The sequence below is a fragment of the Rattus norvegicus genome, chromosome 3, assembly GCF_036323735.1.
Source record: "Rattus norvegicus strain BN/NHsdMcwi chromosome 3, GRCr8, whole genome shotgun sequence".
In the NCBI taxonomy this organism is placed as follows: Eukaryota; Metazoa; Chordata; class Mammalia; order Rodentia; family Muridae; genus Rattus; species Rattus norvegicus.
The window spans coordinates 100,409,446-100,430,392 of NC_086021.1; the positions used below are offsets into that span (position 1 = coordinate 100,409,446).

The following is a 20,947-nucleotide window of genomic DNA, read 5'->3' on the forward strand; positions in this document are numbered from 1 at the left end:
TTACATTTGTGGGGTTCCAGAGTTTTGGAATCTATTAATGAAGCCTGAGTGAGTCCTCAAAAGTTTAAACATGTGCTGTGTCTACTCAAGAGTGGAACTTCTCAGCTGTAATCACCAATGTGTGATTATAATCTCAAACACAATAACATTCGTTTCTCCATCTTAAACAAGTCAAAATAGAGAGTATGCACAAGAACTGTGCCAAATTCAATCAGTTAAAATGAGGCCAGAAGCCAAAATTTACTAGCGCCAGTAACCTGGGGTACTGGCTGTTTATGTTTCTTCCCAAACTCATTTCTGCAGCCAACTTTATTTCAAGACCTCAGATATTTTCACTTATGAGATGTGTTATGTTCCATTAACACGGCTGGCACAGGGACACTGAGGTGACCTGACCTCTTTCACTACTCCATGACCTATACTTTCTCAGGTTCCTGAAAAACAGACTTCAGGAAGCCTAGGAAGAGACAACCTCAATGTGGGCAGTTTGTGTCTTAAACAGAGATTTGATCCACATCCTCACACCCAGAAACAATGTTGTATATGCTGTCTGCTGACCACACACCAGCCTACAACATAACAAGTTATTACCAATAAATCCTTGTTCACCTTGTGTCAGGCTTTGGTTTGGTTTGGCTATGGTACTCTTAGAACTCAGGGCCTTGCACATGCACTCTACTACTGAGCTGTAGCCCCAGTCCCTGAGAAAGGTCTTTTAAGAGGGAATGAAGGGCCTCTGTGCTGGGAGGGGAGACAGGAAGGGGTGTTTCTGGGCACTAGCGTACTGCCTATGTTTAGCAGTTGGGAACTGGATGTACATTGAAACTACCCAGAAAGCATACTTTGGGAATTCTTAAGTTCCCATCTATAAATAGGCTCTCTTTTTTTCCATAAGGGGGTGGTGCTGTATATATGTGGGTAAAATGGTCACTGAAGACTTAAACATTTGGCAACAAAGCAAATAACTATGAAGAAACGAGAGGGTGATACCAAAGCGTAGGTACTGGAGCTGAGAAGCCGCATCTTGCTTATGCACAGGCACACCTAACCTACTTACTTGTTCACTCTACAACCCCAGGACCAGCCTGCAAAAGAGCTGATGTCCCATCTGTCTGCTTGAGAAAAGTGTCTGCAGAAACATCAGGCACTCTGCTATCTGACAAAGGCAAGAACATCTCTTCAGACATGCAGTGTGGGACCCAAGTATGGATCCATGTATTACCATGCCTAAAAGACCCCAGCAAAGGCTGGGCAGTTTAGTGTTCAACTCCAACTCTCTAGGCGAATATGGTCACAGTTCTCACACTGGTGACTGAGAATGCTCTACTCAATAAGCAAAGTTTAGGTGGGAACAAAAGCAGAGCAAACTTTTTTTTTGCATCCTATTTTTTTTCCATTTTTATTAAATTGGATATTTATTTACATTTCTTTTTTTTTTTTTTTTTTTTTTTTTTTGGTTCTTTTTTTCCCCCGGAGCTGGGGACCCAACCCAGGGCCTTGCGCTTCCTAAGTAAGCCACTGAGCTAAATCCCCAGCCCCTATTTACATTTCAAATGTTATTCCCTTTCCTGGTTTCCTGTCCATCAGTCCCCTAACCCCTCCCCCTCCCCTTCTACATTGGTGTTCCCCTCCCCATCTTCCCCCCATTACCACCCTCCCCACAACAATCCCATTCACTGGGGGTCCAGCCTTGGCAGGACCAAGGGCTTCCCCTTCCACTGGTGCTCTTACTAGGATATTCATTGCTACCTATGAGGTCAGAGTCCAGGGTCAGTCCATGTATAGTCTTTGGGTAGTGGCTTAGTCCCTGCAAGCTCTGGTTGGTTGGCATTGTTGTTCTTATGGGGTCACAAGCCCCTTCAAGCTCTTCCAGTCCTTTCTCTAACTCCAGAGCAAACTTTTAAAAATGGAAATTACTTCAAGAAATGGAGCTTGGTGTCATATGTGCCAAATAAGTCAATGCTGTAAAGCAACAGGCATGGAGACCCAGTGGCACTGCAGGAAAGCAGCCTGCCCGTCCTGTCAGCTGTGTTCTTATGCAAGTACCTGATGCAAAGGAGACAGGTAGGAGGCCTGAATTAGGTCATAATCAAGCACAGCCTGCTGGCCTTCCATACTGTTGGGGCCTGGTTTAATGACATGAGCTGAATAACCAGGAACTCTGAAATCAGGATGACTTACTGAGTTTCCTCTCTTGGAATTTCTTCCAGCTTTCTATCTTTGTTCTAAGGTTCACTTTTGATTCAAAACATTAGGGCTGGACTTGGGAGACAAATCCAAATGTAATCTAAATGAGAGCCAGGGTGAAAAACTGAAATTCAAGTCAGTTTAGTCGCTATCGCCCAACCTCAATTTAAGCACACTTTTGCCTTATGGTCTGGTTTGAGCTCCCTCTCTCTCAAGAAGTGACAGACTCACACACCTCACACACCTTCAGTAGACAACTAAGAAGGGGACGAGGATCCTCATGATGCTCCCTCCCAGAACAGTGGTGCCACACAGGTGCGCAGGAAGTGACAGCCACTTCAGGGACATCCTTCCGAGTTTCTGAAATCTCCCTTCTTGCTCCCACTACTCCAAGTCACCCTTCTGTAACTCTTCAGTCACAGCATGAATCACAGTTGCAACCACTTAAGTGCTTTCTTCAATAGATGCCTTGCATAGGGTAAGAGCTGTCTGTTCTTTCTGTCAATGTTAATGAATCCACAGGACCTGGTGTAGAGCAGAAAATTCTTGTTGGATTAGCAAATGCATGAGTGGGCATTTTGCAGGCCACATTTCCAATGAAGGAAGCAATTGGTTGAAAATGTTTCACCAATATCACGTATTCCTACCCTCTAATCCTGGCTGGAAGCAGTGGCTTTTAGGAGACCTGCACGCACAGATTAGGAGGTAAGGGAAAGCCGGTGTTTAGGGCAGAGAATACTTACAGGTGGGGGTTTCTTCCTCATCTCAAAAGTCCGAGTGGCACCAAAACTGAGTGAAGCAATGACAGGGCAGCTCCCCAGGGATGGCTCATCATCGCTGTGCCAGTCCACACTGTCCTTCTCGTCCCGGTAAAAATTACACAGCAAGGAGTTGAAGGTGTGGCCAGTGTTCTCCTCAATGCGGCTCTTCAGAGTCCACAGCACAGGAAGCCACTGCCCACAAGCACAGGGACAGGCATACAAGACACAGTAGACAGCCATGAAAAAACAGAAATATGAAATTAGCACAGTTCTGAGAGGGCAAGGCAATAAACAGACGGCAAGAGGAGTAACCATCTCCTCCCTCTCTCTGTGTACTGAACGAAGCAAGTCAACCTCCTACACCGCTGGAGAGAACGAGACCTGAAGGCTGGAGCGACAGCCATCTCCTGTGTTTCTTGCAGTGCACGTCCTCACAAAGAAGCCAATGCCAGTATGTTCAGAGTGGTTCTGGGAAGTTTGTGCTGTGCTAGGAGGAGCGGTGGAGCTGACATAGCTCCCGGGTCCACAGACCCAGGCTCAAGGGAAGAACAAGAGAATGCTCACCTGGGTGCCTTCCATTCATCCCATTTGTATTTCATTCTAAACAACAAAATTGCTTTCTTGAGAAATACTTAATATTTAGAGTGGCTAATGGGGGCTGGAGAGATGGCTCAGTGGTGAAGAGCACTGACTGCTCTTCCAGAGGTCCTGAGTTCAAATCCCAGCAACCACATGGTGGCTCACAACCATCTGTAATGGGATCCTACGCCCTTTTCTGGTGTGTCTGAAGACAACGACCATGAACTTACACTAAAAAAAAAAAAATAGAGTGGATAACTTCATAAAAATAGAACCAGAAGCCTGACATAGTGGTGTGTGCCAGTAATCCTAGCATTTGAGAGGCCATCCTGGTCTATGGTATGTCAATAATCATGGGTTCTTTCTTTTCTATAGAATAGGACCCACTCTTGGCGCTGTAAAATTATGAACTTAATTGTACTGCTCAGCACTGCTTGCTGTCCACACCCAGTTTAGTGACAGTTCACACCGTGCAGCCATGTACACAGGAAGCTAGGAACATCAGTAACGAGTTGTGTCCTGTCTCTCTACAATTCTGTGTTTTCCTAAAAGTAAGGAAGAGCCTGACATGCACTTTAGAATAGTGGTTTTTAAACTTTATACTATCAAAATTATTGATGTCCTCAAAACTCCTTTGTTGAATTGTATTGTTGTTTGACTCAGGGTCACTATGTAGTCCTGGTTAGTCTGGAACTTACTATTTGTGCCAGGCTGGCCTTGAACTCACAGAGATCTGCCTGCTTCTTCCTCTCTGGTTCTAAGATTAAAGGTGTGCGCCACCATGCCTGGTTTGAACCTTTGTTCTTATAGATTACAGCTATTGGTATTTACTTTATTAGAAGTGAAGCTGAAGTGAGACTGGTGGTACACGCTATAATGCCAGGGGGGCCGAGGCAGGAGACAGTAACTTCAAGACCAGCCTGGGCTATGGAGCGAGATCCTGTGTCGAGATAATTACCTTTGGTAATTCACTCAAAATGCAACGACCTGGGCTGGGGATTTAGCTCAGTGGTAAAGCACTTGCCTGACAAGCACAAGGCCCTGGGTTCTGTCCTCAGCTCCAAACAAAACAAAACAAAAAAGACAAAATAACAAAATTCAACAACCACTCTGTGTAACTTTGTATGTACAATATAAAACCGGGCTGAGAGTGGCCCGTTTTACAAACTCCACACTGCCTCCACAGGAGGTAGCATGCTCTTCTGCTTCTGCATTTACTCTACTAAAATCTATGCGCACTCCTGTGGGATAGATAGCAGGTTCTGTGACTGCGTCCAAAGCTCAGCCTGTGCTGATTTCTTGAGTTAGCCCCAGTTCAGAATTTGATGCTATCTCAATCTTTCCCTGATCTTTTACATTAAACTGACAGAGTCAGAGGACTAATTTTCAGGGGTCAGTTCTCCCCTTCCACCATGTGGGTTCCTGGGGACAAGTGCCTTTACCGACTGAACCATCTCATGGGTTGCACACTCTAGGTGGGCGTGCTCAGTGGTGAGGAGCACCGAGATCTCTGGCAGACTGACTGAGGTTCTTCCCACCCACCCATTCACAGTTCTGCAGCACCAGACCAGATGCCACACAGCTACCAACACACACACTTGGCATAGAAGTAAAAACATACATGCAAGCCCCACAAGGGCCTCCTGGACCCCTGGGCTGCCCTTTAAGAAGCACTGCTGTGTTCCACCTGAGACAGGGTGGGAGCTCAGAAAGGGCAGGGCAGTACTGAGCTTAGCCCCGGGGCAGCACAGCTCTACTGCAGTGTGAAGGCAGAATGAAAGCAGGGCTATGAGCATCACATTTACTATGCACAGGATTTGGAAAAGAAACAGAACAGGTCAATAAAACCAAACAAAACAAAAATGTTATTAAGTTGGCCTGCATTCAGGAGAACAAATTCAAAGTGAAATCCCAGCCACCGCATGGGCGAGCTGTGCTTCCTGCCCATCTCCAGCTGTAATCTACCTTCTCAGAGAGACATCAGATGCTAGAATTACACACTTACCAAGAAACAAGAATGTAAAGATGGCTTTTCCAGAATGGGACTGAGAATCTCATTAACACTCGCTTGGGACTCAGCACTGTGACAACATCAAGTTTGCATTATGTTTCTAAGTGGGTATGTTTTTTTCTCAGCTATTTTTGAGAGTGAAGTATAGAGAAAGGGTGATATGGGATGGGTAATGGAGGATTAATTTAGACTCTTTAACCAATCCTCTAAATAGAGATCCTTTAGAAGCGAGTGTCTAAATTAGAACTCAGCATCATCTTGCTGTTCAGTGAAGGCATTCTATCCTTAAAAGACATCTGAAGAAATGTGAGAACACAGAAGTCACAGAACAAGCTTCAGTGTTAAGAGTTGCCTCAGTGCCATAGAGGTAGGTCTGGGTCTACAAAAAAGTGCTCATGTTGGTGGGACTTGAAGACAACTAAGTTTTAATGTATTTTATCCATAGGGTCTATTATCATTCAGTTTGAATTCAGGCTTATACTCAAAGTATTAAATTGATATAGACAAACCAGCTTTAAAACCTACAACTAAAGCTGGGCATCGTGGCCAGGCCTGTAAACCCACTGTGGACAGTCAGGGAAATAGGGTTTTCAGTTTGAAACCATCTTCAAAACACACACACACACACACACACACACACACACACACACACACACACACACACAAAATACATTAACAATAAACACAGAATTCTATAATGAATTGTAATTTGAGAATCTTTTCTGTGCGTGTGAATGTGTTTGCACATGTACATGCTCTGAGATGAGAAGACAATTTCTTGTGTCCTCCCAGAGGTGTGGTCTAGCTCTTTGTTTTTTTGTTTGTTTGTTGTTTTTTTGATACAGGACAACTATTCTCTTGCCTGGACTTCATCAAGCAGGCTACACTAACTGGCCAGCAAAGTTCTCAGCACTGGGATTCAAAATATGTACCCTATACTGTTTTACCTGGGTTTGTGGGGTTGGGGTCTCAAGCTCATGGGGGTCCTCATGTTTGTGCAGCAAGCACTTCCTGGCTGAACAACCTCTCCATCCCTATTTTGACAATCTTTTTTTTTTTTTTTTGGTTCTTTTTTTCGGAGCTGGGGACCAAACCCAGGGCCTTGCGCTTCCTAGGTAAGCGCTCTACCACTGAGCTAAATCCCCAGCCCCTATTTTGACAATCTTAATATCTAGCAGGAGGCTTATACTCAAAGAATATAGAGTATTAAATTGATATAGACTACTTACTGATATTAAGATTTGTTCAGCCCCTATTTTGACAATCTTAATATCTAGCATGAGGCTTATACTCAAAGAATATAGAGTATTAAATTGATATAGACTACTTACTGATATTAAGATTTGTTAATGTTTACAGTTAAGAGAAACACATAGGTAATTTTTAAAAGTATTATTCATTTTAGGGGGTTTGTTTTGGTTGGTTGGTTGATGTTTTATGGTGCTTAAAACAAAACCCCGGGCCTTGTGTGCACAAGGTAACACTGTTCAACTAAGCCATATCGCCATCTGTATTTCTAGGGAAAGGTCTAACTATTTCAAACCTAGAGCCCTCTTACCTCTTCCTAAGTGCTGAGACTGTAATTTCAATAAGAGCTGAAAAGGTTTATCATTGAAAAAAAATTCTTTTGAAAACTGTTTTAAACAAACATGCCTCAAAAGTGAAAGACAATACTGAGCAAGGCTGTAGGGTTTCTGGGTTTTATACAAATGGATTTTTAAGCCTAAGAACTGTCCCTAATAGACACATGGCAATGTCTGACTGAGAAAGCTGACTGAAAGATAAGCTGGAAGGAAATGAAAAGGGACCTCCTCACAGCCTGCTTAGCCCCCAGCTTCATGGCTTGGCCACAGACAAGCAGATAAATGGCTGTGACAGAGCGGGGCTGCTTCTGTTCCCTCAGTGTCTCCAAATCTACTTCAGAGAAAGGGGTTTCCATTTCTGAGGCTTCACCCAGCCCTAGAAATAGAGCCCTTCAAAGCAGCGGGCTCCTCCTGTGACAGCCTGCCTTGTCCTCCTCGGCCATTGTCCCTCAGTACCTTGGCACACAAGGGTTTGTACTTACATGTTGCTAGGACTCTCAAACATGCCACATTTCTGTGTCTAAATGAATAAGCAAAACTCCATTTCTTCAAAGTCTCTTTCAATAAAGCATAACATTTTTCCAAAGGCGAGAGTCCAAGAACTAAACAGGGAGCTGTTTCTTGGACCTTAAGTCTAGCCTTTGGACAAGCTTATTTATATACTAAAACATCTTTGTCTACACGGAATTTTTTCTTAAGAGATAGGGTTTTACTGTGCTGTTCAGTCTGGCCTTGAACTTATGACCCCCACTGCTTCAACTTCCTGAGTTGCAGGGTTATAGGCATGTCCTACTATGCTCAGCTGTCATGAAAATCTTTAAAAACAAAGGCAGCAGTAGAAACAAGTCCAGATGACAATAAGGTGGAAGTCTGGAGACTGTGCCCACAAAACGAATACAAAGTTAACAAAATCCAGATTCTTCACGAATAACCACAGAGCTGAGAAGTGGAAAGGTTCTCTATCCTCACTGCCAGCCGTAGGGATGTACTGTACAGCAAAACACAGCAGTGTTCATGGAGGAGGGGTTGGGAAAATAGCTCATTCCCTTGGGACCGAGACTCCAAGCCAAATTCATCAATTCATCGTTTCAGTTTCCTCCCACTCTCTGAGCCCATCTATAAATCATGGGCATAGAGAGGACCAGAAGCAGGTTTTTGAGCCCAGAGGATTTTCTGAAGCGGGAACTATCAATTGTCTCTACGAAGAACTACTTCTAGTAATGGACACTAAGACTAGAAAGCCACACCAGTGACGTCAGTGACGTCATTGCAACATACGTGAGGATTTGGTTCCATAGTGACTCTTGAGTAAGTGTAAGGAAGCTCTCCATACCATGCTGTAAGTCTTGGTTGCGGATAAGTTATATCTGAGAAAGAAAATACAGGGCTCTTGAGACAGTTGTTGCTGGTTAAGGTGAGCCTGCTGCCAGCCACTGCATGCCTGCGTTTGTGCGAGGAGTACAGGGAACAAAAGGAGAGGAGGCCTGACCCCAGTCCCTTCCTCAGACAGGAAATGGGAGATGGCTAGTAGAACCTAGAAGGGCTATACAGGAAATAAGGCAGGGACAGCCTGGGTAAAGGCTCTGGGAAAGGAATGAGTTCTGCCTGCTTTACTCATAGCAAAACCTAAAAACTCTTCCAAAGCAGAAAACAGAGACTGGGCCTCATGAAAAAGACTTTGGGTACCAAGAATTCATTTGAAAGCAAGAGACCAAGTAGTCCTGTGTCCTAGCAACACTGCGCATGCCTGTTTACCTGAGATGTGAGCCATGGTACCACATGCCTGCTTTTGTCACAGTGAGTGCTATCTAAGCTGCTTTGGAGAGGTTAGGGGGTTGCCCTCTCTCCTCAACAGACACCAGTCCCAACAACAACCAGGCCCAGGCTGGGGACATGTGGCTCAGCGCCAGTGCTTGCTAAGCCTGCACAGACCCTGGGTTTGACCCTAAAACTGCCAAAAGAGGACTGGGGGAGCCACACACGTCAGCCAGCATTCTGTTAAGCAGAGATCATGCATTATTTTAATTTACTTAATTAACACAAGAATCTTATAATTTATTAAAGAAAACCTAGAATTACAGAGTCACTGAAGTATAATTTGCTCAAAATTAACAATTACTTGGAATGCTGAAGCAAGCAACCAAAGCCACACTGTGGAAACTCCGAGAGAGGGGAGAAGGCTTCCCTAAAAAGGCTGGCTCCTATCTGACACCGGAATTTCTAAAAAAGCCAATTTACATACACTTCTCTTCACAAGCAGTTCAAAATGTCTTACTGAGTCTAGGTTACAGCACAGATGCCCTCTAGTGGTCATATGTAGTATCTGGGCATTGCTGGTGCTGGGAGAGCAGTTAAGGGGCAGATCACAGGAAGCTAATCAATTCTGGTGTGCCTTTACAAGCTCAGGAAGAGCAGACAAGAGAGAGGCAAGACCTCAGAGAGACGAAGACACCTCACTAGCTGGTCTGTGGCTGACATGCCTCTCCCTTTTGCTTTAATTGCCTTCTCTAGTAGTTCAGATGCTGCCAAGTTCCTTCTTCACAGTTTCTAGAGCTTTGTTTTTTGCTAATCCAATTGGCACACATTTTTCTGAAGTCCTTACTGACTTTGTGTTTTCTTTGCTTCCCTGGAGTCTCCACAGGCTATGGCTTCTGCCTGGCACACTGATTCCTGTCTGTGCCTTAGGGATTCTTAGTCTTTTAAATTTAAGTCTTAGCCTGTTTGAGTTCAGCTGTGTTAAGCAGATATAGGGAATTCAAAAACATTTGAATGGGGAATAGGCAGCAACAACTGTGACCCAGAGGCCTACTTACCCTCTCTGATGCCCATCCTCTGTTTCCAGGGGACATCTTGACAAAGCCGCTCCAAGATCCAGTCAGCTTCCTTCAAGTCCACAAAGCCAGGATATAAACACACCCTTAAGGCAGAAAGAACTGTCAATAGCTAAAGTTCACAGAAAGGGCAGACTACTGTGGGACCAATTAATTAGATCTTGACTCTAAAATAGAGACAAAATCATCTCACCACCTCCCTCATGCGATCTTCATGTAAAATAAACTCCTTTCATGGTACCGCTAAAGACACAAGAAAGTACAAGGGATACATGAGGCCTTTATAGAGTTCTTCTTCAAACAGTATTCTAGATTCTTCCAAGGAGACGAGTGGCAGAAATGACTAACACGGCTTGGCTTCAAAACCAAGGGCAGGCACTTAATGCCTCTCAGTTTCCAAAAGTGTAACTCAAAGATGATATCCATCCATTTCATACTGTCCTAAAATGAGTAACAAGTCAGTGCAGAGGCCAAAAGATAAGTTTTTAAAGCTACACCAATTAGATGACAGAGACCATCGTGGTTTTCAAAATAAATACACCCAAATGATGTCTCATCTTACTAAATTTAAATACATCCTTATCCTGACACAGATTCAGCCAGTTTGTATCTCTTTCCTAAGGAAAGTTCTGGAAGCCCACACTATCTTGAACAGTCTTGATAGCAGCAAGTCTTCAGAAGGTGCGTGTGACTTAAAAGACCCAGAGGTCATCTAAAGCTGTAGAGTTAAGACAAGATGTGCTCAACCAAGACAACATACTGGTCTTGTATATAAACTGTTAAGTTTTGCTTTAAAGGGGGAATGTCCAGATTGGTTGGTTGGTTTGGTTTTTTATTTTTTATTTTTGTCAACTTGACATAAACCAGGGTCATTCAGAAGGAAGGAATTTCAACTGATGGATTGCCTTCATCAGACCACCAAGTCTGTGGGGGTTTGTCTTGAATGATGACTACGATGAGAGGGCCCAGTCTACTGTGGGCAAAACCATCCCTAGTGAGATGGTCCTGGGGTGTTTAACAACACAGACAGAATAAGCCAGGAGGAACAAGCCAGTAAGCAGCATTCTTCCATGGCTTCTGCTTCTGTTCCTTCCTGACTTCCCTCGGTGATGGATTGTGACCTGAGAGCTGTAAGATGAACCCTTTCCTCCCCACATTGCTTTTGGTCATGGTCTTTATCACAGCAATAGAAAACTGAGACAGAGAAGTTCCAGAGGCCATTAAAGGAACCCACACCAGCCAGTTTTACTGGGCTTCATATCTAGCAGGAGCTACTGTAAGCAATTTTCACTTGTCATTTCTGATGTACTTTAAAAATGTCTCATTGGTTTACAGTGATAATATATTTGTGTGTTAAGATATTTTCTAAATATTTTTAAATAGTGACTACACTTAATATGTGATTAGCTATACTGGACTTCCCCTTGATGTGGCAATAAAATACCACAGACTGAATATACATGCAGTTCATGAAGTGCAGCACTAATAATGAAGCACTCACAAAAGACTAGAGCCAGCCCTGGCACTCAGTTACTGCGAGTGGTGGGGGTGCAGAAAAGGACCACCTCTCTGGTCCTCCCTTCCCGAGACACTGCAGTCACAACAGCCTGTGTAAGTGGCAGAAGCTGTGAAAATATTTAGATGCTAGAATTCCGCTGTAAAAAAGAGTTGTACCCAAGTCTTGTTCCTTACTGAGACAAGTTTAAAGCGATGACAACCCAGATGACAGCCATAGTCAGGTTCCAGTGAGAACTCTCTTACCTAGACACACCTGTAGGGGACAGGCTGATTTCGTACACACCCTCCCTGCTGAAGAAGCAGAGGAAAGGCATATATTAGTGGGAGGCAAAACCAATCTACCCCATTCCTGCCTTCCCTAGATCCATTTCCTACATACGAAAAACACTGTGAAGGAGGCATAAGCTCCACCCTCTGTTACAGCTAGACAAGGGACAAAATGGTGGTAGATTATTAATGGCACTGGACAGAACCCTGATAGGTTCAGGCCATGAAATAAAAGTGGTAGAAAACAACTTCTGATTCTACCCGGGTAGGTTTCACCCAGAAGTTAGGCTGATACAATCCCCAAATCTATCACCAAAGCAGAGTTTGGAGTACTCTCCAAGTGGCAAGCACCTCTCAAAACCTTGAGCTTCCATTACTTTCAATGATATATGCCTAGAGAGTTCTTCCTGAGTAAAACGCCTTCAGTGTCCCCTTAACTTCAGTGTCCCCTTAACTCCACTCATGGTCCCTGAGATCTAGACCCTCTTCTGACAACCCCAGTGTCAACATCCTCAATGTCGACTGCTCGCACCCCTTAACACAGCACTCCAGGTGTTTCTAGCCTGAGTTTCTGTGTCCTGGAATACTTCCCTACCAGTCGGCAGCCCCTACCTGACTCACCACCTACTATGGCCAAGTGAAAACTTCTGATTCCTCTATACAAATCTCACTTAGACCTCCCTTCAAACCTTCCTTGACCATCTGTGCCAGCAACATCACCCACCACTCTGGGCCAGTATCAGAGCTTTAATACAGAATTACAAGTTCTTCACTATTTTATTCCCTAGGCTGTTGGTTTATTACAGGGCAAGGAGTGGCTTATTCTTAAAGCCTACACACAGTGGATGGGTGAAAAATGTTCACTGAATTTTTAATCAAATGTGGAAAGGTACAAAACTTACGGATATACAAGTGAAGGGTTCAGTGCAGAAAAGCAACCGAGAAAACAGGACATTTACTATTTTTTTTTTTTTTTGCTTCTTTTTTTCGGAGCTGGGGACTGAACCCAGGGCCTTGCGCTTCCTAGGCAAGCACTCTACCACTGAGCTAAATCCCCAACCCCGACATTTACTATTTTAACAAGTTTTCCTATCACCTCTCTCTTGAGGGTTCTAGTCAATGGTTCATGATCTCTGAGCTAGGCTCTTAGGCACTGAATGAGCATGGCTAGCATATATTTCACAGTGATCACATTTCTACAGAAGCCATCTACAAGGCCCTGAGATATGAATGCTCTGTTTTAATGAGATATACTGATCTGTATGTAGAAACTGTCTCACTTTGAATGTGGGGCATATTTCTAGGAACTGGCAAACCAAGCCTGGGAGAGTTAACTTTAGACTCAGCGAGGCTGAACCAACAGGATGCATGCTGTGACTTTCCTCAGGTTGCAAACTTATCATTGCAGCCCCTCCCACTTAGCCTGACTGCAGTGGTTTCCAGCCTCCTTCACTCTCAGTGATGAAGGTAATACTGCACGGCTTCTATGCACATAGACCTAGACTGGGCTTAAGCTAACCCTTAACACAAGGAAATCAAACTCCAGGGAAATGGAAAGAACTCAGGACTAGTTAAAAAGCTAACTTGTCACAAACAAGAGACTAGATATTTTTTGAGATATGGTGACATCTGTGTTACCTTCAAATTCTTGTACAAGCCAATCTACAAATATCGAAATTGCATAATAGACTGCTTACGAGCAGAACATCCACCTGATGCTAATTGCTAGCATAAAAGGATAGTTCAGGCTGCTGCTTCATTTATATCAGGTGAAAAGTGAGAGGCAGGAGAAAAGAAGCCAAAGTTCCTCTCACCAGCTTTGGAGAACATTTCAGACACAGATCAATACAAGAGAGGAACATTCAGCATTGCTTAAATTGCTCAGGAACAACCTTGCGGTTTTAATACATGGGCTGGAGGGTCACCTAGGTTACAGCAGCTCTCATAAGGACTGCTAGGGAAATGGTGCTTACAGGCTTCTCAGCAAGCCAAACTCCAGTGACTCAGGAGAAAGCCTTTTTTTGTTTTTGGTTTACTCTTACAGACACCAGTAAAACGGGGCCAGGAAATCTATCCCATAGGCAAACTTCAATGTGCAGAGATCTTGCTGTGTTTTCTATACTACTAGCAAACCCACAAAGTCTCCTCAAAAGACCAAGTTTAAAGACTGAGGTAGGATTGTCATAGCAGCTAAAAATTTAGAGTTACTGGGCCATTCTCTTTAAAATGGGAAATGATGGAGGGAAGGATTCCAGGCATCTGCTTGCTGTGGTGGTGCTTACTTACTCAATCACTCTGGGCTCTGGGGCTGCACGTACAACCTGCAAGGAAACAGGCAGATCTGAATTCCAGAATGGCTTCCAAGGGTCAAGGAGACGCCAAACCTCTCATTTCGAGCCAAGACAAGCTCGATCGGTCTAAGCTGTCATGTTGTCAGGCCCACCTCCACTTCTGTAACCGAGCTTTGTGTCTGCAATTCCCAGAACTATATCACACTGGCCAGCTGACAGACAAGGCGATACAATTAGAACTAATCAACTTTCCTGTTGGCCAGAAATGATGCAAAACCCTTTTATTAATAAAGGAGATGTTTTAAAAGTAGAAGATATATTCTAAGAGGAGTTCTGATATTTATATGATCTTTATTATAACAAGATGCCTAATTTTTAAGCTCTTTTTCCTCATATTTTTTTTAAGTGAGAGCTGAGGAGATAGCTCAGTTGATACAAAAGCATGAGGGGCTAAATTCAAATCCTTACGCCCACATAAATGCTGCGTGGCAGAGGTTTATCTGCAACGGCAGAGCTCAGGAGGTAGAGGCAGGGAACTCCCAGGACAAACTGGCTGGTTAGACCAGCTGAACTGCAAAATTCTGGATTCAACTGAGATAATCTGGCTTAATATAAGGTGGGGATCAATTGAAGAGGATACCTGATGTCACCCTCTGGCTTCTGCATACACATGCGCACACCTCTGCAGGCACCTATACATGTAAACATGCATTTACATAACACACACACACACACACACATGAAAATAAAATAAGATTGAGCTCCATTCCCAGCCCTGCAGCACCCTTGTCCCCCTCAAACTGAACCTTTTTCTTTTTACATGCCCCTAGGGGTAGCTAAAAATCAGGTGTTTTGCTACAATAACTGAAATTCCACAAGGATTTCTGTATCAGTCTGAAGACAGCATCATTATACATCTGTTAGACCTCAGCTAGTCCATGAAGGCCGTAAGCTGGTGGTCATGGCTTAAGTAGAACCTCCCTGACAAAACTATAAAGGTGGAGGGAGACATGGCCGTATATATAATAAATGGGGGCAGAATACAAAAAAAAATCTTCAGGCATACAAGACAACTGAAATAGTTCACATTTCACTATTACTAGAATCCTTTTGTTCTGCTACTCACAAGTAAATTTATTCAGCCACTATTAGGGAACGTGCTCAGAAACAAAGCTTTTATAGTACAGCTTTGTTATTATTGAAGAAGAAACAACGCTTTACCAGCTGCGGTTCTTTGAACACAAACCGTCGGTCACATTGCTGCTGTTCCTTGCTCCTCCAGCTTGGCCCTGGTGTCTGGGAAGGACGGCTTCTAGCAGGAGTAGCTGAAATAGGAGAGAAGAGTCTCAGCAAGAGCCAATAAGACCTCCTTGAAGATGGCGTGTGGCCTCAGACTGTAATAGGCAAAGGCAACAAACAGCCCCAATCCACTTTCACAGGAGAAAGCGAGTTCTCACTCTCAGCTCACCCTCCACAGAGCAGACGAGATGGCAGGCACGTGTACAGAAAAACTGTCAACAACGCAAGTGGGAGCTCATGAAAGCCCAAGCATATAGAGGAAAGATGAGGGCAGCTGCGTGCACCCACACGCACAGTCCCGACAGGTTCTTGCCTGGCCGAGCAGCAGACTGGCTCTTGGTAGGTGTGGCCCAGGCTCCCTGCACTCGGGCTCGCTGTCTCTTGTCCCCCATGTTGAAGAAAGAGCGTTCTGTTCTGAGATTTCAGGAGATTTCGTTCCCCATTCAGACCATGGAATGGTTACCTGCTTTCAAAACAGAGTGTTTTAGTAAAGGCAGTGAGTGCGTGGCCTATTAAAGGGTAAACGTGGCCTTTAATATAGTCAGAAGAGACGGTTCAACAGCTGCCAGAGCTTCTCCATAAAGTCACTGTCTTTACTACATCTCTGTCAAGGCCTGGATCATGTCCACCACTGGCTATCAAGCCCTTTCACCGTAGGCAGTCCACCACAAACCGTGTTATTCATATGGCGCTCCATGGGAGAATATGTGCAACTATAACATTCCCATTGTCCACAACGTGAATATTGAAAAGTAGGCCAAGACCAGGTTCCCCAGTGCACTACTGCTTACCACAGGCTGTGCAGAACTTCCCTTGGAGGCTTTAAACACATCCATGACAGGGAAACCTGAAGGACTTCAGCTACATGAGGTAAGAGAAGCACAGAGACACAAATGCTACATGAACTCACACTAGGGAAGGGAGCTAGATGGGTTTGTTGTGGATTCAAAGTACAGTTTCACTTGGACAACAGGAAGCTTTACTAAACTCCTGCACAGAACAATGACCATAAAGACCAAACCACTGGATACTTCAGTTACTAAGAGTAGATTTTCATTATTTCCATCACAAAAAAGGTATGTGAGGTAAGAGATGTATTAATTCGATGCACTCATTCTATATCAAAAGCATATATCAGAATGTCACAGCATCCCGTAAATAGGAACAATAATTTGTCAACTTTAAAATTAAGGTTGATACCTAGGAAGCGCAAGGCCCTGGGTTCGATCCCCAGCTCCGAAAAAAAGAACCAAAAAAAAAAAAAATTAAGGTTGAAATGAAAATCTAAAATATCCATGTACCACTTTTAAAACTACGGTTTAGGAACGATTCTATTTCTATGTTTATAATAAGCAGCAAAGGGTAAGATACATTAATATGCATAGGGATCAGAAGGTTTAGTGACTTACAAAGTCACTTGGGAAATCAATCCTGATGAAAAGTTAAACTCTTATCAGGTTCCAGCCTTGAGATAATCAAACCCTCTACATTTTTTGCCCAAAGTTTACCCTGTAGCAAATACAGAATTCAGAAGGGTCAGGCTACGTGCTCTGAATCTACCAGCTACTTCTCTATGGGTCTAGAAAGCTTCACGTTCACAAAGACGGTCCACTCATGTTATTGCTCAGACTACAGATTCCCAGGCCCCATCTCCTCGACCTTCTGATCCAATAGAGCAGATCCAGGCTCAGGGCTCTGCTTAAATTTCCTTAGGAGTTAGACATTACGACTTAACTGGCACACACCAGTAATCCCAGCATTTAGGAGGCTTGAGCTAAATACTGAGACCCTGTCTCATCATCGACAACCTGTCGAGTGCTTATCACTTACCAGGTAGGGACTTGTAGAAGCTGTCAATTGCCAAAGAGTTAATGACACAATCAAATCTAACTCTCCAGGCTTATGAAATGTGTAAGAAAGTCCCCTTGTACCATATTCTCTGAGGTCCTAAAGGCATAAGACTAATAGTAGTCAACGAAGGCTTCTGACCTGCTCACCTTGATGTGACTTGTCTAAGGCAACGGGTGAAAATAAAAACCCCAGAGCGCTGGCTGAGACTTAGTTCCTGGAGTCCCAGAACTTATGCACTAAACAAGGTCCCACCACCCTGGGACTCGAAACTTGAAAACTATAAAAAGAACAAGGGTTTGGCGGTAGTGGGAACTTGCTTGGAATGCAGATCTGTCCCTGTCCCACCTGCAAACCACCCTGTGGCAGCTGACACGGCCATCAGAACTCTGGCCTCTTCCTCGCTAGCAGAAGAGTCAGTTCCGCCCTCAAGGTTAAGGTAAAGTGAAATGGCCTGCTAAGGGGTAGGGCTGGGTTTCCTTTCCCTAATTTAGACCGATACCCTTTCAGTCGGTGGCCTAGGAACAGACCCTCAGGCAGTCCTCACACGCCCACCCCGTTTCTCAGCCAGCACACCAGGAGCTGGGCTCACCGGACCAACCTGGCTGGGCCTGAGAAAAGTTTCCGACTTTCGTTAGCCGCTCAGCTGTCCGGACGCCGGGGAACTTCAGAGTGAGACACCAACTCCTGCAACGCCCAACCACTGGCCTCCGTTACACGTACTTCCTCTTCTGTTACACCCTGCCACCGCTTCCTGTGGGTAGCCGGGAGTCCGGGTCGCCCCGCATCCCTGGCGCCTAAAGGGCCGGATGGAGATGCTGAAGGGAATAAGGTCGGAACTGGGGACAGGAATTGGGGGCTGATGGTGGCCCTGGTGAGGCGGAGGTGGGAATGAAGATGAGCCTCTTAGGCCTAGGTCCTCAGGGCATAAATTCCCGAAACTAGTGCTGGCATCTTTGTTCTCTTGTGCAAAGGGCAACCGCAGTCTCCCGGAACTTCTACTGATTCCGGAGTGGGGAGGACTTGGGTCATGTGTTCAGCTATAGAATTCTCTTGTTACCTCGAAAACCATGAAGAGTCTAAGGTGCACTTTGTTCTCAACGTAGCGTGCCCATCTTTTCTACACATCATTTACGGTGGAACATGAAAGCAGGCCTTATTTGACTGAGTTCCTCAGTGCTAAGTAAACTTTACTTGAGTCCACAGATCTGTCTAAATTTCATTGCAATGCCACCATTTGGGGCAAGTGCTCCGCTTACTTTTTAAGAGGCCATAGCTCCTCTTAGTGGGATTAAATGAGATAACAGTGTCTGGAACACTATATAAATCTAATAATTCAAGATAGCGCAAAGTGCCTTTTCACCCACCTGACCTCCTGACAAGCATCTTTAAAGAAGCCCGGTTAAGCCATGTCTCATAATTTGACAATTCTAACTGTAGCACTGAGTCAACTATTTTCTGCAAATTGTTCTCTAAAATTTACCAAAATATGATCATTGTGGAAATCTCTCAAATAAGCCTGACACTGTCAGGGTACCAATAAATGTTCTTTAAGAAAAATCTCTTTCTGGTCAAAAGAATAAAATCTGCGTCCTGAGTGGAGACCTGGCATTTCTCTTGGTCTGGGTCAATCAGCTGGCCCAAGGGCTACCCTTAGGAAGGTAGGCTTACATTAAGCAACACTAAAGAGATAAGTGCACTAATTAGTCCTTTATGAAATACTGTACTTTCCTTCTCTGATTCCCACCCTCTAGCATTGTCATGCTGGTTCCAAGTCTTCCTGCTTTTCTGAATTATCTAAAACAAAAACTAAAAATGAAACTAAACAACAAAAACTAAATACAACAACCAAGCTAAAAAACCATAGCTTACCTTTCTTGCTGCCTATGCTCTAAGCATGCTTAACACTTCAGGCTTCTGCCAGCATTCTGTGTTTCCTTACTCTTTCTCTAATGCTTCCTTCTCTTTCATGATCGCTGCTTGTCCACTCAGTGTCTGACCTTCATGCCCACTTAAACAGCACCCCTCCCATTCTCTTCCTCTGGGCAGCTGCCTACAGTTTACCTGCCCTCAGATGTTTGGCGTGTTTTTCTTTTAAACTAATAAAATTGTCCTTATCCTTCTATTTGAACTATTCCTAAATTCTTCACTTATGGAACTAACACCTCCAGGAGGCAATCCCAATTCCCCTGGTGTTGGTACTAAATAGCAGTTGGCTGTAGTAAGCCCCGTGTTCTGACCACGGTACCCATATTGCTGGCACTCACAGCATCTATTTTTTGTTACATTTTGTAACATTGAAAGAAAAAATGATTTATCCCAGGACTGAAAGGAGAGCGAGCTGGACTGTAATTTTGACTTTTTTTCTCCATCACCTAGTAATCTTTCCATGTCTGCTTTGGGCTCAGGAACATTTGATACAGCTCCTAAAGGTTGTTATTTCTTTTGTTCTGGTGATTATAGCTTGGAAGGGCAATCGAGATGCCTGGAATGAAGTGTTCCTAAAAGTAGAGGTTAACATCTAGGGAGCCTCCAACAGAATGCTTCAAAAGTCAGTCCATGACCCGTTGGCATCTGAGATAACAACACTTTTTCTTATTTTAAAATTTTTTTAATATTTAAAACAATTTTAAATGTTAATAAATTCTGATCATATTCTTCCTTTCTCCCAAGTCCTTCCCTCATCCTTTCCTCATCCCTTCCCACCCGACTTTAAGTTCTTCCTCAAAAAACAAAAACCCATACAGCAACCCCCACAAGCCAAGAAAACCAAATAAAACAACATACACTCCCAAAATACAAACAAAAACAAACACCCAACTGTAACCGAATAAAAGTAAACAAACAAAAAGCCCTGTGTGGGTCCATTATGCACTGTTCGACTCTTCCTGAACAAGATGCCTGCCCTGGCTGGTTGATATACCTACTGTCACTCCATTGGAGAAGACTGACTTTCTCTCTTCCAGCAGATACAAATGACAATTCACTTGCTAAGCTTTATCCTGGTAGCTAGGATTTATTATTCACTCGCTTATTTAACAAATGATTTGACAAAAGAAAATATAATAAAGCAAAAACTATCAGATCGAAGTTAGACAAGAAAATCCAACAGAAGGAGAAGAGCCTAAGAGAAGGCACAAGAATCAGAGATCTACTGACTCACAGAGTCAGGAGTATCATAATAGCACTAAACCTGAAGCCATGCTGTGTTTGCAGAGGACCTGGTGCAGCTTCGGCCCCTGTGAGTTCATGCAAGCTTTGTTCCTGTGGATTTAGAGGCCTTGTTTCTTGGAGTCCTCCATCCCTTCTGGCTGCCTCTTTGCAGGTTCCCTGCAGGGAGGGATTTGAGGAAGGCACCTGATTTAGGGCTGAGTGTTCTATTTCTCTCTTCATGATGTCTGTCAGTAGGTCTCTGTATTGGTTCCCATCTGCTGCAGGAGGAAGCGTCTTTGATGATGACTGAAGAAGGCACAGACCTATGAGAAGAGCAGAGTATCATTAGGAGTCATGGTATCACTACTTTCTAGGTTTAGACCACTATTTGGCTTTTTCCTAGGTCCCTGCACTATCTAGCCTCAGGTTCTTGATCACCTAGGCAAGGTCAGGTATGGGTTCCATCTTCTGGAGTGGGCCTTAAGTCAAATCAGTTCTTGGTGCTTACTCCTACAAGCTCCATGCCACAATTCCCTAGCGTACCTTGTGGGCAGTACAGTATTGTAGAAAACAAAGGGGGTTGTGCGGGCTTGGTGTTTAAGTCTTTTCCCTTTGATAA

At 44.0% G+C, this 20,947-nt stretch overlaps 1 protein-coding gene across 5 annotated transcripts in view; it reads right to left on the reverse strand.

Annotated features, from left to right (window-relative positions):
* Alkbh3 (alkB homolog 3, alpha-ketoglutarate-dependent dioxygenase) overlaps positions 1–20,021 on the reverse strand; it is a 34,525-nt gene extending 14,504 nt beyond the window's left edge. Inside the window, exons 1-9 of one of the 5 annotated variants that reach the window (XM_039105432.2) lie at positions 17,777–20,021; positions 15,641–15,790; positions 15,250–15,353; positions 14,024–14,058; positions 11,714–11,761; positions 9,935–10,038; positions 8,400–8,488; positions 2,931–3,140; positions 1,425–2,712 (exon numbers count right to left, since the gene is read on the reverse strand). In XM_039105432.2, coding sequence (XP_038961360.1) covers positions 2,695–2,712; positions 2,931–3,140; positions 8,400–8,488; positions 9,935–10,038; positions 11,714–11,761; positions 14,024–14,058; positions 15,250–15,353; positions 15,641–15,719 — 687 coding nt within the window. In that variant the 5' untranslated portion in view covers positions 15,720–15,790; positions 17,777–20,021 and the 3' untranslated portion in view covers positions 1,425–2,694. Of the gene's footprint in view, positions 1–1,424; positions 2,713–2,929; positions 3,141–8,399; positions 8,489–9,934; positions 10,039–11,713; positions 11,762–14,023; positions 14,059–15,249; positions 15,354–15,640; positions 15,794–17,776 lie in introns of those variants that run through there. The other 4 variants (XM_006234585.5, NM_001014180.1, XM_039105433.2 and 1 more) reach the window with 4 other exon arrangements.
* Positions 20,022–20,947: the final 926 nt, after the last annotated feature.